This window comes from Hippocampus bargibanti, linkage group LG18 (genome assembly GCF_051943395.1).
Source record: "Hippocampus bargibanti isolate YZ-2025 linkage group LG18, ASM5194339v1, whole genome shotgun sequence".
Taxonomy (NCBI): Eukaryota; Metazoa; Chordata; class Actinopteri; order Syngnathiformes; family Syngnathidae; genus Hippocampus; species Hippocampus bargibanti.
In genome coordinates this window covers 3708955-3729264 of record NC_142751.1, presented here as the reverse complement: position 1 = coordinate 3729264, position 20310 = coordinate 3708955, and the positions used below count along the sequence as shown (strand labels likewise).

Sequence of the window (20310 nt, the reverse complement as noted above, 5' to 3'; positions counted from 1 at the left end):
TCCGAAAAAAAAAAACAAACACCCTTCAAATAAAATGTAACAGGAATTCTTTATCCTTCAAATTATTACCAACGGGATTGTTGCTAATTGAAATTAGACTAACAGAAAGAGGCTTCTTTAAAAAAATGCAAATATTAATGTTGAATAAAAAAACAGAACTGGAATGACACATTCTTCGTACTGAAATTTTCATTGAATACTACTACTACTACTACTACTACTACTACTAATAAGAATAATAATAATAATAATAATAATAATAATAATAATAATAATAATAATAATAATAATTTTGTTTTCATCATGCAGCATTACGTTATAATAATAATAATAATACATTTCATTTCTAAGCGCCTTTCAAAACTCTCAAGGACACGTTACTTTTATTGTCAAGGTTTACACATTCCTCTTAATAAATTATTCATGTCGCTTTACTTTTATAGTGATTTATTCGAATTTATATTTGTTTTTTTGTTTTTTTTTTTGTTTGTTTTTGTCAAAGACGTGGCAGTTCTGTTAGTGTTTGAAGGCTCCACTTACATTTTATTGTGAAGGATATAACTCCGGCCCAACTCGTGAATCGTGTACACATTCCACTGGGTGAGCTCACTGAACCAAAATAACACGAAAGGCAGCTGGCAGAATATTTTGGGCCCTAAAGTGAAGTGATTCATATTTCCCTGCTCATGGCACCCACGACAACACGTTCAGTCATGTCAAAGGTTCTTCGTTTATTCCGGTAACATTGTTGCTTGATTCCTCTGCTTTCTTAGCTGCTTCTTAGCTTCCACAGGCATTTAATCTAGATTTAGAATTCCATCATAACACAGAAAAGAGTCGGACAGAAAATGTGCAGGAATTTGATGTTAACAATGAAACAAAAACATACGTATGGGTCGAAGTTAGCATTAGCTCTCAGACAGGTTGCAAGACCCAAACACTTGGTGGCGACAGAGCTGCGCTTCTTTTGATCACTTTGGACCAGAAAGACGTTGGCAGACAAAGGTGATGAAAACTTTCCATCCACATGATCCGAGAGCTTCGATGCTGGCCGCCCTCAAGACTCCCCGGTCCCGCTTCCCGTTTCCCCTCGTCTGAACTGCAAAAATCGAAATGACAAGCATGCTAACCATCCTCTTGCTTTAAAATCCCACTGAGCTGAATGAAATGTTGGTGTCTTACCGCGTTCTTAAACAGATTCCCCGATTTGGAGAAGATGCTGGGTTTCCTCACGTTGAGTTTTTCAGATTCTGTGCTCTTGGAGTCAGTGCTCTGGGACTGCTCTGAGCGCTGGGAGGGACTCTGTGACCGCGAAGAGCTTTGCGAGCCAGAGTAGGACTGAGTTTTCAGGTAATTCTGGCCCGGGGTCGTGGTGTACGCTTGGGAAGGTGTGTAAGCTTGAGATGACACGTAAGGTTGCGATTGCGTGTAAGCCTGAGAGGGTGCGTAGGACTGAGACGGCGCGTATGACTGAGGTGGCAAGAAGGATTGCGATGCGGCAGGAGCAAAGGGGTTGGTGGACGCAAAGGCGGGAACGGCGGCGGGCTGGGGTGGCGGGAAGGAGGCGGGATCCAGTAAAGTGGGCGGCGGCGGTGGGGGGAAACTCTCGTCGCCATCCAGCGTGTCGCCGTCCTGCGGGGGGCTCAAGTCGTAGTGGCGCTTCCTCAGCTCGCCCAAGCGGACGCGTTCCTGGTCCAGTTGACTTTCTAGCTGCAGGACCCGCACCTGGGAACCAAACCGCCATAGTACACTTCAGCTGCACCCATCGTGAGTACTTACTTCTCACCAAACTGATCCGTGGATCCAAGAAAGACCAAATGCCCCCAGTGCAGAGATCAAGAACTTAAATGATCCGTCAATATGGACATTGGGAACTGAAGCCACACCAGGAACCGGACAGGACTTGACTTGGAGGAGAGTTTATTGTCTGGTGAAGAACTCACCTGAGCCTCCATTTCCTCTTTTTTCAACTTGATGAGTGACATTCCGGAAAAGTCCATTGCTCCTGCAAAGAGCCGGAAAGATCAAGCGAAGGAGCGTCAACTAGGCGCGCCGATGCGTATGCGGAACTGTCACGGCTTGGAATTGAAGCGGATTTACGTAGGATAGGAGACGTGAGACAGTTTCCTTTCATTTGACTTCAAGATGGCGCCGCGAGAGTGGCCGCCCTTACAGCATCTCCTGTACAATGATACCTCAGCTTACGAATGCTTTAGTTTACGAACTTTTCACCTTACGAACATTAAGTTCGCGAGAATACAATCTTGGCATATGAACTAGTTTTTGGCAAATGAGCCAAACCACACGGAACGCCATGGTGGCTGGCGGACTAGTTTTTGTCACCCCCTTTGAGTGCAGACATGGTTTGTTATCGAGTGTACTTTATAGTACACTTTGTAAGTACTTTTGTTATTAGGGGACGGAAACAGACCCCACCACAGGCTAGTGTTAAGCCGAAGAGGACACAAAACAAAATGACGGTCGAGCTGAAGACGGAGATCATTGAGAAACACAAACGAGGTGTGCGTTTGTGTGACTTAGTGTCCCAGTACCAGTATGCTAAGTCGAACATTGCTACGTGTGGCTAAGGGTGTTTCTGTGTTGTCTAAGTAATGGGCTCAGGCAATAGACGAGGTAATAAAGGCTAATCCAATCCAATTCAATTCTCACCTTGCTCCGAGATTTGCTGCTGTCCGTGCTTCGTGGAGGTGACCACCACGGCGGCCATGTCGTTGACGTGGCGCGAGGCCTGCTGCAATGTGGACAGCTTCCTGTTGCCGCGCTCCGCCTTCACCTACGAAAGGGCAAACATTTTAGCCACATGTTAGCCCGCTGGCTCTCGCTGAACTGTAAAAGGGGGACACCGCAGGGCCACCTTTGAGGCAGCAACCAACTGGGCAGTGCTGCCGGCGATCTCGTGGGAGCACGCGATGAGCTCCTCGTACGTCCCCTTGTCCGTCACGACCCGGTCAGCGGAATCTCTGGAGATCAAGACGAGCGGTTCTTCATCGTACTCAGAAATCATGCTAGCTAATATGCAGTGGAGACTTACAGGAGCTGTGTGGCCCCCCAGCCCACCGCTTTGGAGGCCGAGATCAGACCCTCCGTCCAACGGGAGTTTTTGGCGTAGAATTCTGTGACGGAAGCTGCTCCCTGCAGGAAAACAATCAATCCAGAAGATTGAGTTGATGTATGATTGAGATGGAGACGCAAAAGGTTACAGAGTTAGCGTCCCAACTAACCTTGCCTCCTTCCACGATGTCCTTCTGGAGATCCGTGGAGGCCGTCACCAGCATGTGAACTGCCTGCGGACGCACCGCAACACGTTCACGACATCTATTGACATTTTGTCAACATCAGATCGTCGCTTGAGCGACGATTACCTTCATGAGGTCGGAGCAGGAGCCCAGGATGCTGCCACAGGACACAAAAAAATTTCAGTCAAGGTCAAACAAAACAAAACAAAACAAAACAAAACAAAGCAATATACAATGGAATTGACTGTTGAGGTGAGCTCACCTCTGGTTGACTTCCAGCTTCAGACCACTCGTGTCCCTTCTGGCCTGGGACAAAATCTCCTAGAAACCATCAATTTCCAAACCATTACAAATTCAGACCCCATCTCGATGATGCTGACCCATAAGGAGTCTGAAAAAGACTCACGTCCATACGCAGGACGGCTTCTTCAATGGCGGTGGAGGTGGCCAGCATCTCCTTGTCCACCATGTCGCCGAGTTCCTCTTTAAGGACGTCCTGTCCCTTGGGACGCAGCTCCTATGGACGCGGAGAATTGGTATTTAGCGATTAGAAAGATGTCGTCAGTGGTTCCCAGAGGATTTTTGTTTCATGGAAACTTGGAATTTTGGAAAAAGTCGGGGAAAGGAACGCAGGTGGTCAGATGTCCTGAATGAGTCAGCCACCTGCGCCAAGGCGAGGATGCGCTGGACGGCGTAGCGAATGGCGGTGGAGTCGGCTCTCTGCAAGCTGGCCTGCAGTTTTAAGTCTTTCAGGAAGTGAAGGCAGTTATTGGCGCAGTCCCGACAGCTGTCAGTCAAACCTGCGGCACACAAATACACTCGATTCGATACTCGACACGCCAAGGCAACGTATGGCCTTCAAGTTTCGGGGGACTCACGATCGGCTTGGTCGGTGGGGGCAGAGTGTGACGTGGCGCCGCCGTTCACGATGGTGTCGGCGGCCATGTGGGAGAATTGAGTGACCGCCCGAAGCAGGCTGCTAGCGTCTGGGAACAATCACCCGCAATGGTGGTGATCAGGAACAAAAGAATTAGCAATTCAACAACAAAAATACCCCCCAACTGGCCAACCAACATACGGATGACATAAAAGATGACACACCATTCCTGTTTGCCAGATAGATAACATGGCTCTGCTGCATTTTGTCCACCGACACCAAAGTGGTCTCGGCGCGATTCACCAAATAATCTGAAGAAGACAAAAGTAGCACAAAAGACAAGCATGGTGGATTTAGGATTTTTCCTTTTTCAACCATTTGAACAAAGTCCTCTTGAACGTGTTCTCTTTTTAAGACACAGATCTAATTTTCCCTTTTATTTTTAAAATAAATCTCAAGGTATATGTAGGTCTATGTAGCTCTGGAGTATTCCATATACGAGAAGGTAAAGGGGTGCTAAAATAAATAAATGGATGGCTAGATATATAGGACATTGAGCTGGCTAGCGAAGTATCTAGATAACTAGCTAGTTGTAGCTAGTTAGATATATATCTAACCAGCTAGAAGGATATGTAGCTAGCTAGATAGGTACATGAGGTAGGTGCAAGAGTTGGTGCAACCTCCCCACTGACTACTTTCAAGTGTCAAATGTTGAGTGCATGTTTTGTTACGCATGCACGTACCAGGCGAGCAGATGCAGCGCACGTGGATGGGGTCGTCCAGTTTGGCCAGGGCATCCAGGATGATGCCCTCCGCCTCCACCACGGCGCACTGCAGCAGGCAGAACTGCTCCTCCTGTAGCTTGTGAGCCAGCTCGCCTTCACGATTGGCCTGCTTGCACAAAGTCACGAGATCTGAAGGCATCCGGGAAGCCTCCGGTCTCAATGTTCAAGTCTCAATCAAAACCAAAGTCCATGTGGATCAGAAACGGCGTTGGGCACCTGCTGCTGCAGCTGGGCGTGCAAGGTTCCCAGTTCCATGTTGCTGCGCTGGCGTTCCTGCTCCAGCGAGCTTTGCTGTTGCTGCGCCTGCTGCCGGAGCGACCCCAGCTCGGCCTCCTGCTCCCGCACCGAGCGGAGGAGCGTCTCCCTCTCCGCCTGAAGGCCTGCCAGCGTGCTGCTCAGCTGCGAGCCGCTCTGTAAGTGCCGAACAAGTTGGTCAGAGTGCTAGTAGGAACCGTAGTCGGGCAGACGAATGGACGGACCAGCTCTTTGCTCTGCAGACTGCTGGTGACATGCGCCAGCTCGGCTCGCGTGGTGTCCAGCTCGCGACGCAGCCTTTCAATCTCCAGTTTTTGCTGGCCGTTGATGTTCAGCTGTGGTACAGAAAGGGCCGCGTCCGTCAAGCGTCTTCTCCCTTTTCCCACTTTCCCAAGTTCTCCGAATTGTCCTTTGCCCTCTCCTACCTTCCCTCTCACCAATCTTCTTCCCCTTCTTACCTGCTGCTGCAGCTGTGCCTTCAGCGTCTCCAGCTCTCGGCTCAAGCGATCCCTCTCCAGGTCGGCGGTGCTCTGCTGCTGCCTCAGTGACATCAAATCAACGTCGTGCTGCTGGGCCGAGCGCAGCAGCATGTCGCGCTCCGCCTGCAGAGCGGCCAGGTTGCTGCTGGACTGGGAGCCTTCCTGGTGGACAGGGGACATTGCATCAAGCTAACCAAGCTGGTGATATCTGCCACTAAAAAGGGCCAGTTTTTGTGCCGCTAACAAGCTCATGAAGCTAAGCCACCAATGCTAGCCACACTATGAAATACCAAAGGTTGACACGGCACGAACTTCGTACCATCTCCTTGGTTTCCAGGGTGCTCCGAAGGAGCGCTAACTCAGCTCTTTGCTCAAGGAGTTCTTTATTCAGGCGGTCCGCCTCATTCTGCTGCAGGTGAATCTGACGGAGTCAGCGCACAAATGTTAGCGGTTAGCGTTGGTGTCCGTCAGCCCTGTGAGATCTCACCAAGTTGGTTTTGTCACGATGCAGGTTTTCCAGCTCGCTCTCCAGCTTCTGTTTGGTCCTCCACATGTCCTCCTGGTCTTGTTTTGTGTGGGCCAACTGTTTGGTAGTGTCTGCGTTCTACACACCCAGATCACGGAACCCGAAAAGACGGGTTATTGATTGATTGAAATAATGTGGCCAAGACTACATGATTTCTCAGAAACAACTGGGGCTAAACTAGCATAAAATTGAGAATTCTAATCTATGAATTTGTGTGGTACCGTACCTTCTTCATGAGATCCGCGTGACTAGTGACCAGTTCTGCGTGTTTCTCTTTGAGTTGAGTAAATCGAAGTTCGGCCGCCTGTGCGCGACCTGTCGGGTGACGGAACGTTCGCCGCGATCAAATGAGAGTACATCCACAAGTGTTGGTTGCGCCTCGTTTACCGTCGGCCTCCTTAAATCCGATCTGAGCGCCCGCGTTGGCCACGTTGGCAGAGCGCAGGGCCTTCACCTCCATGCGCAGGTGCTCTTTTTCCCCCTGCGCCATCTGCTTGTGGGTTCGCTGCTCCTCCAGCTCCGCCTCAAGGTGGCTAATTTTAGCTAACAGCTCCGTCACACACCGCTGAGCCTAAATTTTAGGACACATTTCCATTTGGTTGTGTTTTACTGAATTAAACATTGGTAACTCTTCATACATTGTAGCATGGTGCGCCTCACGGTTCTTGTTTAGAGCCACGTTGTTTATGGTTGTTTTAAAGAAATCTGTGAATTTAAACCGCATACCTCAGATTTGACGAGTTCAAGTTCTGGTTTTAGGACATCCAGTTCTCTCTTCAGGCTTTCGTTCTCATTGTGGTGCCCCTTAGGGTTTGGTTCAGGCATTCCCATCTGACTCAGCAGGTAATACTACCGGGAACCAAACATTGACAAATAGAGCATGCTAGCACAAGTTAACCGGCATTTATTTTCGGTGCCCGTACTTCGAGTATTTCGATTTATTTTGTTTTTATGCTGCCTTGACTCCAAACATTTGAAAACACACCTGCTGGGAATCCTGTAAGTTGGGTTGCGGCTCCACATCATCAAAGCAGTCCTCATTTTCAATCACCACCACGGGCCTCTTGTACTCGGCCAAGGCGGCTGCACGCAGAAAGTTCGGAGGTGCCTTTACAGGGTCGTAAAGAAGGAGAAAAAGATCAGAAAGAAACTGAAATTAGGGAAAAGACTCCCGAAATAGAAACCAAGTTACGCACATCTGGGAGTTCCGGGATCTGGATGATGGTTTTGAAGAACTCAATTTCTCTGGCTTTGTTGAAGAAATGCTTAAGCCTGGCAAAACAAAGACATGAGATAAATCAGCAAACATGAACAGCAGCATCTGGATGTTGGTGGACTCCTACTGATTATACAATACCTGTTGAATAACTCTCGGAATCTCTCTCTGTGGCCGAGAAGAACGTCCGCCGCAATGCCTACAAGGCACATAGCATTAGGCTAGCGCCAATGAGGCTGAGGATGCAATGCAGAGTGGTTGATGGCCACTTTGTTTAACGCTGAACATTGTTTGACACTGTCTGTCATAGAAAGATCAACAAAATCCTGGAAAAAATATTTTTCTGTGTTTTTGGCCATGGCATTCATCAAGGAGGAGACTGCTGAGACTATGCCAGCACTGTTTTTGATTTGGGAGGAATGTCGGTGCCATTTGACTGTCATGGCTGGACAGCTCTGGGGCCATTGATGCATGGCTTGAGGAGCCCGCCAAGAGAAGAAAAGAGGATCAATCTCTGCTCTTTTGCTTAGTAGCAGCCATTTTAGCTCTGTATGCGCCCTCCTCAAAGAATTCAGCCCGTCACTCACGGCTGTGGAGCTTGAAGAGCAGGCGGACGCAGAAGTGGTACAGGAAACTGCAGTCAGGGATGAGCGGGATCAGAGGGATGAGGCGGCATTGACCCGCCGGCGTGTTGGGTTTGGCTCCGTTGGTCTCCAGCTGACGCAGGACTGACAAGACCAGACCGAATTACAGTCCTTCTAAAATCTCGACCAATGCTGACACTGATTTTTCTATTTTTGAACTACACGCTCCACAAGACATCAACAAACCAGTCTCGGCCATCTTGAGTCCGGCGTCCAAGCATTCCAATAGCTCCTGAGTCATATCCAGCCTACAGTCAATCCAAACACTCACCGTCACAATTTAGCAATATAGCCAGCAAAAACAATGATACAAATCTGTGACGGCGCTCACACTCTGTTCATGTCGCTTCCGGCTTCTCGCTCCAAAGTCTCGTCGGAGACCTCCAGGTTGCCGGGAATGGCTTTGTGCTTTCCAGTGGATCGAAACAGATTGAATGAACGAAAGGAGTATGAATAATTGATCCAAATTGAAATCATAACATGCATGCATGTGTTTGGAATGTCGGAGGAAACTGGAGCACCCAAGAAAACCCACAGAGGCCTGAGGAGACCATAGAAACTCCACACAGGAAGGCCGGAACCGGAATTGACATTTGCACATAGATATTGATTTACCTGGGCGTGAAACTCCATTTTGTGGCAGAGGTATTTGGCCGATAAGGCGACAATGTGCCCATAACGATCGTGCAGGTTTCCCTGCGAGAGCGACAAGGTGCCGATATAATCCTCAATCCAACAACATCATCATCAAACGACAACCTCTCGCTCACCCACAAGGCGCCCATGTCTTTCACGTTGCGACAGTATTTGTGCGAGTCCCTTACAGCCTGCCGAAAGAACAAACAAGGATCTTGTTAACGATCAACTCTGTCGTGGGTTGTATTGTGTATACAAAATTCAAAGATCGGATATAATGGCGACCCCTGGGAAGAGTTCGCCATGACATGACACCGCCCACCCCCTTCCAAATGTTGACAGGCCCTTACATCGCGATGTCCGTCCCTCAGCACTTTGTGTAACAGGTAGCAGAACTTCCAGCTAATGATGGCGTTGCTGGACAGCGGCAGGTTGAGGGTGTACGACCACATAGTGGCCGCTCCGCCCTCCTTGTGACTGCCAAGAAGGATGTCTTCAATTGCTGTCAAGGGAAATACTAAAAACTGCACAAATCTGCAAGTTTGAGGAAAAACAACAAGACTTCAATGTCATAGTCACACACGATTTTGACACGTCCCTGTTGACATTGGAGTCAGCACCATAAAGCTCGGATTGCGAACACTCTTGATGCCCAACACGGGGCTCACTTTTTGGAGTCTTTGTCACATCTCGGCTCAGTGACTGTCATGCGCTTCACTTTAGAGTCAGCCAATCCTCCATGAAGCGTCTCCAGCTGCTCCACAATGCTGCTCTTGACTGGTACTCGTAAGAGGGAGCATATAATAATACTCTGGCATCCCTTCACTGGCTCCCTTGACATTTTAGAGTTCTTTTCGAAATCTTCCACCCCTACACACCTTCAGGGCGCCTCAGGTCTGCTGACCAGACATTATTAGATGTGCCAAAAAACTAAACGGGGGCTCAGAGGGAATAGGGCTTTTTCCTTTGCTTGTCCCACTCTCTGGAATGACCTGAAACTGAACATTGGGCAAGCCCCCCTCGCTGCACAATTGTAAAACCCGCCTCTTTAATACTCACTCTTTGGCATTTGACTCAGCATGATTCAGACTTGATCTTAGTTTTACTCTCTGGTGCTTTCTACTATCTTTGTGACTGCTTTATTTCCTGTACATGATACCTGTCCATCAATCAATATTTATTGGATGGGGTGTTGGACTGCGTCTGGTACAAGAATGAGTACTGGTGCCACCAAAGAAGGTAGCGTGACCATGACAAGAAAATGAGACAATGGCACTGACAATGTGGATTTACGTAGCGGTCACAGACTCTGCTTGTTGGGCAGGAACGTCAATTAGAAGGATATTGCGCACATATTTCGATTTGGGTGGTGCTTCAGCTGGGGTCAGACACTTGCTGATGTATTGCAGCTGAAACACGCACACACAAAAGAGGGACAAAAATTACAGAATATGTTTGGTAAACGACTATGTGACATTGACCGCAAAAATAGTTTCTTATTTTGAAATGCGTGTGATGAACCTGTTGCTTTCCAAACTGCTCCTTCTCCGCCGCCAGAGCCTTTTCTGTCTTGTTTTCGCTTTTGTTCTTGGTTTTGCTCATCTCGACGCTCTGGTGAAGCAAAATTAAATCGACTCGTCTCCGCTGGAAACGAGCACGTCCAATAACAACAAAATCTTAGTCCGTTCAATGGCTGCCTGACCCAATCGGAGCTTGTGTCGAATCCAGCATAAAAAAGCTTTTGAGTCAATTCTTTAGTTAAGATCAACTTTTAACTGGAAAAAAATGTATTTTGTGTCTTCCAAAAAAACATGACAAACTTCATAGACTGAAATCCCAAAAATGAAGTGTGTGCATATATCAGTGGCCAGGCAGTCAGGAAATAAAGTGAAGGCGGTGAAACTGGTATGACAGTACAAGGAAATCAGTGTGAACCCTGCAAGACTGGTTTCACGACACTCTTTTCACACTTCACTCATTCATCCATACTCACTCACGCTCTCAATCACATTCTCACATGCAGCCACATAGTAGGCTGTGATTTCGGAGGCAATCAAGACCTGGATGGCACTAAATGTCTTGAATTTCAATGAAAACCAGACAGAAGTGAAGCCCACTTATTGATCCCATCCCAGCCTCCAATTTGGGTTTTCAACTCGACAGTGATTTGAAATTGGACCGCCAGTAAATGAGTGCCGTTGTCTAATCCAGCGTATTTCATGGATCGCAGTTAGCGAAAGTCACGCAGTGCAGGGTATGCGGATGCTAAGACAAACATATCCAGCCTGACGTTTGCCTCTTGACGTGTCCGCAAATGTTGCCTGGTTTGCCTTCCCCCTGCTGGGATGAACGGCGGCTATCTTTGGGTGGAGCTGGAGCCCTCGGAAAGCAGAACAACTTTAGCGTAGACACACCCAAACCGCTCTGAGTGGCAGTTGAACACCTGACAAGGCTTGAACATGAGTAGGTGGAGTGGTTTCATGGGAGCGGCGGAGGTCCGACAGTAGAAGGTCTCCTGGGGGGGCTTGAAAGAGTCGCCCGCCAGATGTTGTAGGAGTGGCAGCGACATGACTGTTTAAAAGTGCTCAATTCATTTTGGCCGGGACACTGATCCACAAACTGGAACGGGCTGGAGGAATGTGACTCAACGGGAAGCATGTCGCTCACAAACAGCATTGGTTCTCATTTCCTTGTGACAAGAGTGAAAGAATGGCATATGGAGAGGCTGCTTTGGGGGATCTGTCGCTGGAAGCGCAACTTTGACGCGGTTTGAAGTGAGCCACTTGCAGTATCTCGTTTTTTTTCTGCTTCCTCGAGCAAAGGAAACAATCACGAGTTTGGCGTAATGTCTCCCAGATTTACATACAGAATATTTAACACATAGAAAATATGGTGAATTGATTTTAGCTTCAATTGGAAACGATGACAATAACGTTTCTCAGCCCCACCAGGAGCCCGTCGTACATATTAGCATATTTGACAATAAAGCTGACTTTGACTTTTGACTTTGTTCTTCTCCAAGGCTGCAGAGGGCGCGACTGCTAGGGTGTACTCTTTTGTTCGCATCCTTTCAACAAACGAGCGAGCAAAGCGCTCTGCGTGCAGGGTGTGCTCCAACTACGCTAACTGTTCTATGATAGCGGCCGGAAGAAAGAAAGAAAACAAGCAAAAGAATGACTATCTGAAGCGTCCATCAACGCCAAAAATGCCAACGTTGTTGTCCAGAAGAAATCACGTTTAACGGATATTCTGCAGGGTGCGTCGCGCGGTTGTTTCCCTTGAGTTTTGTAGTAGAGGAGCTTGCATGCTAAGATAACGAGGTGCTAACTGTGACAGCTGTGTGACTCAACATCGGGCTAAAGGAACAATTGCTCTAACTCGACTGTGTGTTTTCAAAAGCCAAATTACGCTTGGAGCACGAAAAACATATCAGCCATCGTATTTTATTCAAATGATATTCATGTTTGCTAATATTTAAGGGCGTGCGTTACATGCAGCCGGCTCGTGTACGTTCATTTAGTAATCGATGCTACCGAGGAAGCTAAAAAACGTGATCTGTATACACACCTGTTTAAAAAAAATATAAATACCGGTATACGTATTTGAATGTGTGAGACAGTGACAGATTTAACCATAATATTTATTTAATATATATATTTTTCCCCAGACGCTTTGTGATGGCTACTACAGAGATGGAGTCTACAGAGCATGAATCGATCGATCCCGATTCCAAGTACCCATTGAAAGTTCTTTACTGTGGAGGTAAAACTATTTTATTGATGTATGTATCATGTTTTGTCTGTGATTCAGTAGTTTGGATTAATTCCCTTTTCCTCCCTTAACAGTGTGTTCTCTCCCTTCTGAGGTAAGCATGATGTGGCAAATATTCCGTTTATTCCAGATGTCCAAATATTAATTGTAAGCCATTACATCATACATATTAATTACATCGACAGTACTGCGAATACATGCCTGAGCCAGCCAAATGTCGGCAGTGGCTAGAAAAGAACTTCCCGGATGTTTTTGCCCGTATGACTCTTGGTGAGTATTAATGAATGTTTTTTTCCTTTGTGGTGTTGGTGTTTAACATTTTGTATTGTGTCCTTTCGTCCTACTGGTCCCGCAGTCAAAGCCCCCAAAAAGGACCCAGAGGCCGGAGACGTTCCCCCTGCTGTCGAGGAGGAAGAGAAGAAGAAACAGAAGAGAGGTTTGAGTAATGGCGATGAAGTGAATTGTGGCCTCTTCTGTCTGTTGGATTGCACTCACTTGTGTTGCTTCCCTCTCCAGGCGGGCGAGGCCAGATCAAACAGAAGAAGAAGACGGTCCCTCAGAAGGTGACGATAGCCAAAATACCCCGAGCCAAGAAGAAATACGTGACGCGGGTGTGCGGCCTGGCAACTTTTGGTAAGTATTTTTTTTTTTTTTGCGCCAATGAATGCATGCATGTTTACTGCCTACAATTTGTACGCTGCAACATGTCGTCATGCTGTGGCCATGATCTGCAGACATTGAGCTGAAAGAGGCTCAGCGGTTCTTTGCTCAGAGGTTCTCCTGTGGCGCCTCCGTCACAGCCGAGGACGAGATCATCATTCAGGGAGATTTCACAGACGACATCATTGACGTCATTCAAGAAAAGTGGCCCGAGGTGAGTCGGGTAATCAACCTGGCTAAAAAGCTCAGACTTGCTCATGTTAGTTCAGGAAGCTCTTACGAGTTACTCGTAGCAAAATAATTAGCTCCAAGTCGCTGCCCGTCTACCAAAGAAGCTCAAAATAATAAAGTGCGCGTTGTGTGTTTCAGGTGGATGACGACAGCATCGACGATCTGGGCGAGGTGAAGAAGTAAAGACCAAAATGTGCACTTTTACTGAAAACGTGGATGTGACCAGAAATGACAACTCGGCCAAATGTACACCTTAATGTCATTTTATACCTATTTTATTTACTGTACATAAAATGCTGCGCAGTACCTGGCCACTCACTTGACATTTCTTTTGGTTTTGTTCATGTTTCTCGCCAAGGGGGGTGGTATGATGTCAGCCCCCTTCGTACACTGTTGTTCCCTGAAGTGAAAGCCTCGAGTCATCCATTTCGGTTTTGCCCTTGTTTAAAACCATTAAAAACATTTCTTTTCGAGGCTGCTCATCTGCCTGGCCTGCTTCCAGTGATCTTAAATGTCTGCAGGATTGTTTATAATGCAGACTACATTTACAGTAAAGTCTCGTTATAGCAATATTCTCGGGAGGCGGAAAAAATATCGATATAACCGGACTATCGATATATCCGATCCTGCGGCATGTTAATTTTCTCCTTGCGTTCATAGAAATAGTATCGTAATAAGCAGTACTATCGATATAACCGATATCGATATAACGAGACTTTACTGTAGTATTTTTCTTGGATATCTCTCCTGCTCAATTTGGTTCCCTCTAAACAGCGGTCAAAAATTGTTAGAAATGTATTCTGAAAAGTAGAAGTTCCGACTCAATGGAAAAACCTCATCATCTGATACTATCCATAATTGCGCACCTATTGGGAGGATGATAATAATATCCGACATAAAAGCTTGGCCAAAACAAACATGGGAATCATGAAGATGGAGAACACTGATTCGCTGTGGCGACCCCTTGAAGGAAAAAGCCGAAAGGAAAGGAGATAATGTCAATAAAATATTGGTGTGATCGTTTTGATATTTTCAGACACAGGGAAATATGACTTTTTATGTTGATTGGTCTCTGTGGTTTCTCTTTATGGAGAAGAAAACACTGACAATAAAATACATGATGTCATTGTTTATATTGTGCTTTCCCCAAAGACTGTAGCTGAAAAAAGTGCTTGAAACACCCAGGAAATTCCCAACTATAGGGCTGATTGTTTTGATAGTTTGAGGTATTTGAGGTCGGATGGGTGCAGATGTGCACATACATTTTGGTTCAAAATACAGTAAAGTCTCGTTATATCGATATTCAAGGGAGTCCGAAAAAATATCTATATAACCGGGACTATCGATATATCCGACCCTGTTTGCATGTAATTTTCTCCGTGCGTGCATAGAAATAGTATCGATATAACCGGGACTATCGATATATCCGATATCGATATAACGAGACTTTACTGTACCGTGGCAATTATTTGGGTATTTTCAGATGTTGACATGGGCAGAATTGGAGATGCGCATGTGAATTTTGAGAATAATTGGTGATTGGTCATAATTTCCACTACTTTGGCAACTTTAACTTTTTTTTTTAGCACCCTGCGTTTTAGAATTGTAACGGGGAACCGGTGGGGGAGAAACTACAGATGTGGAGGTATGCCCTGGAAAGGAGCGGAATGAAGATCAGTCGCAGCAGGACAGAATATATGTGTATGAATGAGAGGGATCCAAGTGCAAGAGTGATGCTACAGGGAGAGGAGATAAAGAAGGTGGAGGATTTTAAATACTTGGGGTCAACTGTCCAGAGCAATGGAGTGTGTGGAAAAGAGGTGAAGAAGCGTGTCCAGACAGGCTGGAGCGGCTGGAGAAAAATGTCAGGTGTGATGGGTGATAGAAGGGTTTCAGCTAGGATGAAAGGAAAAGTGTATAAAACTATGGTCAGACCAGCCATGATGTTTGGACTGGAGACAGTGCCACTGAAGAAAAGACAGGAAGCAGAGCTGGAGGTAGCAGAGCTGAAGATGTTGAGGTTTTCTTTGGGAGTGACCAGGTTGGATAGGATCAGGAATGAGTACATTAGAGGGACAACTCGTATTAGAGACTTTGGAGACAAAGTCAGAGAGTCCAGACTGAGGTGGTTTGGACATGTCCAGAGGAGAGAGACTATATAGGGAGAGGTATGCTGAGCCTTGAACTGCCATGCAGGAGACTGAGAGGAAGACTGGAGAGGTTTATGGATGTTGTCAAAGAGGACATGAAGGTAGCTGGTGTGAGAGAATAGGATGCAGAAAACCGGGTTAGATGGCAGACATTAAACATGGGGATCAAACCTCTGAAGAGGCAGGACATTGATTCTCTGTGATGACCCCTGAAGGGAAAAGCCGAAAGGAAAAGAAGAGTTTTGGAATGCCCCTCTAGAAGTGCGATGAATTGTCTTTTAGCAAGAACAAAAAGACGATACAAAATGGATATCGCGAGAATAAATCGGGTTTTGCACATCACTCCGAATTTGGGCTCCGAAGTTTAAGTGGCCAAATGACCGAGCTTCCAGCGAGGTTCCTGAAGGCGACTTGGAGTGACCCAGAACGTCACACGAGGCGGCATCGAGACCCGGGAGAAAAAGGAGGAGGGAGAAAAGAAAAAAACATGTCCTGTAACGGTACTCGGCAGCATCCACTCCGGCCGGCAGCAAGTAAGCGCCCGCGACCACACACTCGCGTCCAGCTTTTGACGTAACCGTTACGTTAAAAGCAGCGAGACGCTGTCATTTCTGTTCAAGCCATCCCCCGTTGGTTTACGTCGTTCTATCGCTAATCTGTTGCTAGCTAGTTCGGGAATTACACAGACAGGAAAGATGCTAAAAATAGCATAAAATTAGTTTAAAATGCCGTCGTTTTGGGACGCCATTTTAATTAGGAAAATACACGTTTTGACCTTTTTGACACGTTTTGGCATTTTTGACGGGCGACTGGCTTAAAAGTCAATTAAAGAAGACCCCCGACCTAATCGCAACACATTCCTTCATTATGTTTTGTGTATCAATGACGTATGGGAACATAATTGTGACTCGTCAGAGGTAGTTGGGGGCTGACATCAGGGCCATTTGACAGGACAGAGGGAGTGCTAGTTGTTTGGGTAGGAATGCACCGCCTGGGTGGGGTCACGAGCAGATATTTGTTGCTATATCCCCTTTTCCGTTCTCGCAGTGGTTGTATATGCCCACTCCCGCGTATTCACGGTTCACCGGTCACGTACTCGTCAATTCCGACCCGACCAAGCGCTGTTTTCCGGGGTGGGTCTATCAAAGGGGATGGGGGATCGATGCAAAGAAAGGTATGAATTGCTAATGTCAGTCGGAGAGGAATGTTGTTTTCGAGGGTGTTGGCGATGATGTGTGGAAGAGTCTGTATTACATCTGTAAACTCGCTTGCGCATTTTTCAGGTCCCGCCACTCACATGGTGGGGAAGGACTCCCCCTCATAAAATGGACAAAGCAGGAGGCATGAATACAGCGGGCAAAATGAGTGGGCTCAAACCCCCCACTAAAATATGCCGTCCACCTGTAGAGACCATAAAGACCACCCCTTCTTCAGGTACGAACCCAGGAGCGGTTTAATTTTCTAATTAGTTGAGCGTACAATAGTTATCATGGTCATATATTCTTTCTGCGCCGTGCAAACGATAAATACAGTGAGCTTAGGAACTTAATTGGTTCCCAGAAAGTGTGTTTAAGGCGAAATGTTTGTCTGACGAACATTTATTTCCCATAAGAAACCATTAAAAATAATTAGACCTTATTTTATATAATAAATGTGCTATTGTATTGTAATTAAATAAATAAACTGTACTTTATAATAGTCGTTTTATTTACCTTTGTGATGGTCATTGATGGAGTTGCCTCTTGATGATAGCCGAGTGAAGTTGCCGTGCTTTCGCTGCGATAATACCCTCACTCACACAGTCCTCTGCTAGCTGCTTTTCGTTAATCTAAATCAACAGAAGTTTTTCAACCTCTTCTATTACCTGATACCGTTGCTTAGACAACACAGAAACACCCTTAGCCACACATAGCAATGGTCGACTTGGTTCGTCCGCCGAAAACTAGTTCGTTAGCCAAGACTATATGCTTGCGTATTTAATGTTCGTGGAGCGAAAATTTCGTGAGTTAAAGCGTTCGTAAGCTGAGGTATCACTGAACAGTATGAATAAAAGCGATCAGGTGACAACGGTTGAGACCCACTCCCCTGAATCAACCTCATAAGAATCTTGAAAACTGCCATTGCAGGAACTCCAAAGCTTCTTCCAACTTCTGAGAAGCCCCCCGGTGGCGGCGGCGTGACCTCCCCTGTTCAGGATGCCGCCGCTGACTTCAAAACTGGGGAGCGCGTATGGGTCAACGGCAACAAGCCGGGCCACGTGCAGTTCATGGGCGGCACGCAATTTGCCCCGGGTCAGTGGGCGGGCATCGTTCTGGATGAACCCATTGGCAAAAATGACGGCTCGGTGGCGGGCGTGCGGTACTTCCAGTGCGACGACGGGAAGGGCATTTTCACGCGGCCTTCCAAGCTAACCAGAAGCCCTGTCCCGGAGAAGGAAACTAACGGGGGGCAGGCCAAGAGCACGCAAGTGGGAAGCGAGACCGTGCCGGGTGGGATGCCATCAACAGGGAGCGTAGAAAACGTGCCGAAAGTCCCACCTGGCACGAAGATCTCCGGGACGCTAAACCGTACCGTCCAATCCACTGAGACCTTGTCCAACCTGTCTGACACGGAATCCATGAAAAAGAACAAGTGGGAGCCAAGGAGAGGAGATCGTGTCCTGGTAAGCCGCTCAAGTTCTTCTATTGTTTAGTAGTGGAACATTTACTTATCATAGTAGTCACTCACGAGTTCCAGAGAGTCCTAAACTACAGTGATACCTCAGCCTATGAACGCTTTAGCGCACAAACTTTTCACCTTACAAACATTAAATTCGCGAGTGTCATGATCTGCTTGGCGACCAACGGGGGGCGCTGTCCGCCCCGCCTGCACTTGCACAGGTGCTGGTCGTCCCGATCAGATTGGCGACCAGCGGGTAGCGACTTCAGCCCTGCCTGCAGCCTCGCAGGTGCTGGTCGTTATAATCAATGACACGTAAAAGGACACCTGGCACGACCATCCCGTGCCGATTCATTGTTTGTTTGCTGCTTGGTTGCAGCATGCATCGTGTACGTGTTTGTCTAACCTTGGCGGGCTTTTACTTTTGGTCTTCTTTTTTTTGATGTTTTACATTTTGTTACTGCTGACCTTTATTTTAATACAATTTGTCAAACAACCTCCTGCTCCCTCCTGCCTGCTTTTTGGGATCCGAACCCGCCATCACCACCTCGCAAAACCGCGACAGAATGAATCGGCCAACCATCGGATCCCGCAGGTACATCGGACCCGTCTCATTTCCACCCTGTGCCTGGCAATGCTACGTCCACGTTAGCGCAAGCATCGTCGCGTTTGAATTGCGTCACTCGACGAGGCGCAACGTCCACGTAAACCTCCTTCCAGGTGGCCGTCCAGGGTGACACTGGGTGACTGGCATTGCACGCCCACGTCCAGCCACGCTGTCGTCGTGCATGACGAATTGAGTCTCATCCACGACGAGCCGTGCAACGTCCGCGTCAACGTCAGTCCGAGACCCCACTCACCGCTGGATCCCGGAGCGGCTCTGGACTGGTCTCGTTCCCCCGGAGCCGGGCAGTTCACGCCCACGTCGGCGTCCGGCCGAGACCTGGTCCCATGCGGCCGTACGGGGTGCCATTCTGCGCCTGGCAGTTCGACGTCCACGCAGAGCCATGCGCCGTCGCGTGAACGTGCGAGAGGGATCGCACTCACGCCCATGACGATCAGTGCCGCGTCTTCGTCCACCCCAGGCCGAGTCCCGTTCCCATCAGGCCGCCGCCCGTCGTATGCTGGAGAGGCAGCGGTTGCCCTCTCCACCGACCGTTCCCTGGCGAGTGGACCTTTTGGGAGACTGTTGGGACTTTTGGAAGCAGCCCCTTGAAGGGGGGGTACTGTCATGATCTGCTTGGCGACCAACGGGGGGCGCTGTCCGCCCCGCCTGCACTTGCACAGGTGCTGGTCGTCCCGATCAGATTGGCGACCAGCGGGTAGCGACTTCAGCCCTGCCTGCAGCCTCGCAGGTGCTGGTCGTTATAATCAATGACACGTAAAAGGACACCTGGCACGACCATCCCGTGCCGATTCATTGTTTGTTTGCTGCTTGGTTGCAGCATGCATCGTGTACGTGTTTGTCTAACCTTGGCGGGCTTTTACTTTTGGTCGTCTTTTTTTGATGTTTTACATTTTGTTACTGCTGACCTTTATTTTAATACAATTTGTCAAACAACCTCCTGCTCCCTCCTGCCTGCTTTTTGGGATCCGAACCCGCCATCACCACCTCGCAAAACCGTGACAGCGAGCATATAGTCTTGGCTGACAAACTAGTTTTCGGCCAACTGACCAAACCACGGTGGCTGGCGGACTAGTTTTCGGCGGATGAACACCAAACCACACGGTTGAACAGCGCCACGGTGGCTGGCGGACAAGTTTTCCACACCCCCTTTGAGTGCAGACGTGGTTTGTTATCGAGTGGAGTACTTTTGCTATTATGGGAGCAAAAAAGACCCCACCACAATGTTAAGCCGAAGAGGACACAAAAGAACATGACGGTCGAGCAGAAGAAGGAGATCATTGAAAAACACGAACGAGGTGTCTCATTTATTTATTCGGAATTGTTGTAAAAGTCAAGGGTGCTTCTGTTGTGTCAAAGTAATGGCCTCAAGCAACAGAAAGGTTGAAAAACCTCTGTTGATTTGGATGAACAAAAAGCAGCTAGCACGGGACAGTGTGAGTGAGGCTATTATCGCCCAGGAAGCACGTCAATTTCACTCGGATATCATCAAAAAGCAACTACGTCAATGACCATCAGAAAGGTCAATAAAACCACTTTA

The 20310-nt window shown here is 47.6% G+C and overlaps 3 protein-coding genes across 6 annotated transcripts in view; 2 read left to right on the top strand and 1 right to left on the bottom strand.

Annotated features, from left to right (window-relative positions):
• Positions 1-718: 718 nt before the first annotated feature.
• hip1ra (huntingtin interacting protein 1 related a) lies at positions 719-10584 on the bottom strand. Of its 2 annotated transcripts, XM_089020296.1 has the most exons (33): positions 10197-10584; positions 10021-10084; positions 9026-9168; positions 8810-8866; positions 8655-8735; positions 8371-8447; positions 8226-8287; positions 7983-8123; positions 7537-7594; positions 7376-7451; positions 7165-7287; positions 6906-7028; positions 6567-6750; positions 6406-6494; positions 6141-6257; positions 5973-6074; positions 5633-5815; positions 5399-5509; positions 5136-5330; positions 4878-5025; positions 4359-4445; positions 4136-4243; positions 3921-4057; positions 3664-3774; positions 3520-3578; positions 3384-3414; positions 3243-3305; positions 3053-3153; positions 2876-2981; positions 2671-2794; positions 1944-2005; positions 1183-1725; positions 719-1099 (listed from the first exon to the last, which is right to left on the bottom strand). In XM_089020296.1, the coding sequence occupies exons 1-33, from the start codon at positions 10275-10277 to the stop codon at positions 1058-1060; spliced, it is 3789 nt and encodes a 1262-aa protein (XP_088876422.1). In that variant the 5' UTR covers positions 10278-10584; the 3' UTR covers positions 719-1057. The 2 variants fall into 2 exon arrangements, with proteins under 2 accessions (XP_088876422.1, XP_088876423.1); XM_089020297.1 differs by lacking the exon at positions 10197-10584 and having other exon boundaries at positions 9026-9170; positions 10022-10084.
• Positions 10585-11293: 709 nt separating this feature from the next.
• On the top strand, positions 11294-13819 carry denr (density regulated re-initiation and release factor). 3 transcript variants are annotated; one of them, XM_089020299.1, is made up of 8 exons: positions 11294-11449; positions 12343-12437; positions 12521-12540; positions 12632-12718; positions 12795-12882; positions 12963-13079; positions 13181-13320; positions 13476-13819. In XM_089020299.1, exons 2-8 carry the CDS (start codon positions 12353-12355, stop codon positions 13518-13520), a joined length of 582 nt encoding a protein of 193 aa, XP_088876425.1. In that variant the 5' UTR covers positions 11294-11449; positions 12343-12352; the 3' UTR covers positions 13521-13819. The 3 variants fall into 3 exon arrangements, with proteins under 3 accessions (XP_088876425.1, XP_088876426.1, XP_088876424.1); XM_089020300.1 differs by lacking the exon at positions 11294-11449 and adding an exon at positions 11750-11931 and having other exon boundaries at positions 12632-12716; positions 12802-12882; XM_089020298.1 differs by lacking the exon at positions 11294-11449 and adding an exon at positions 11752-11931.
• A 2329-nt stretch (positions 13820-16148) lies between these two features.
• Positions 16149-20310, top strand: part of clip1b (CAP-GLY domain containing linker protein 1b) — a 29668-nt gene continuing 25506 nt past the window's right edge. The window contains exons 1-3 of the mRNA XM_089020612.1: positions 16149-16661; positions 16771-16921; positions 17614-18149. Of these exons, the coding sequence (XP_088876738.1) occupies positions 16470-16661; positions 16771-16921; positions 17614-18149 (879 nt within the window). The 5' untranslated portion in view covers positions 16149-16469. The remainder of the gene's footprint in view (positions 16662-16770; positions 16922-17613; positions 18150-20310) is intronic.

Excerpts from the sequence above, each read along its gene's own strand:
- denr (XM_089020299.1), top strand. The coding sequence starts at position 12,353 with ATGGCTACTACAGAGATGGAGTCTACAGAGCATGAATCGATCGATCCC. Across the intron at positions 12,438-12,520 it reads GAAAGTTCTTTACTGTGGAG|TGTGTTCTCTCCCTTCTGAG; the intron begins GTAAAACTATTT and ends CTCCCTTAACAG. Across the intron at positions 12,883-12,962 it reads GAAGAAGAAACAGAAGAGAG|GCGGGCGAGGCCAGATCAAA; the intron begins GTTTGAGTAATG and ends TTCCCTCTCCAG.
- hip1ra (XM_089020296.1), bottom strand. The coding sequence starts at position 10,277 with ATGAGCAAAACCAAGAACAAAAGCGAAAACAAGACAGAAAAGGCTCTG. Across the intron at positions 5,331-5,398 it reads GTCTGCAGAGCAAAGAGCTG|AGCGGCTCGCAGCTGAGCAG; the intron begins GTCCGTCCATTC and ends CGGCACTTACAG. Across the intron at positions 2,982-3,052 it reads TGGGGGGCCACACAGCTCCT|AGATTCCGCTGACCGGGTCG; the intron begins GTAAGTCTCCAC and ends CTTGATCTCCAG.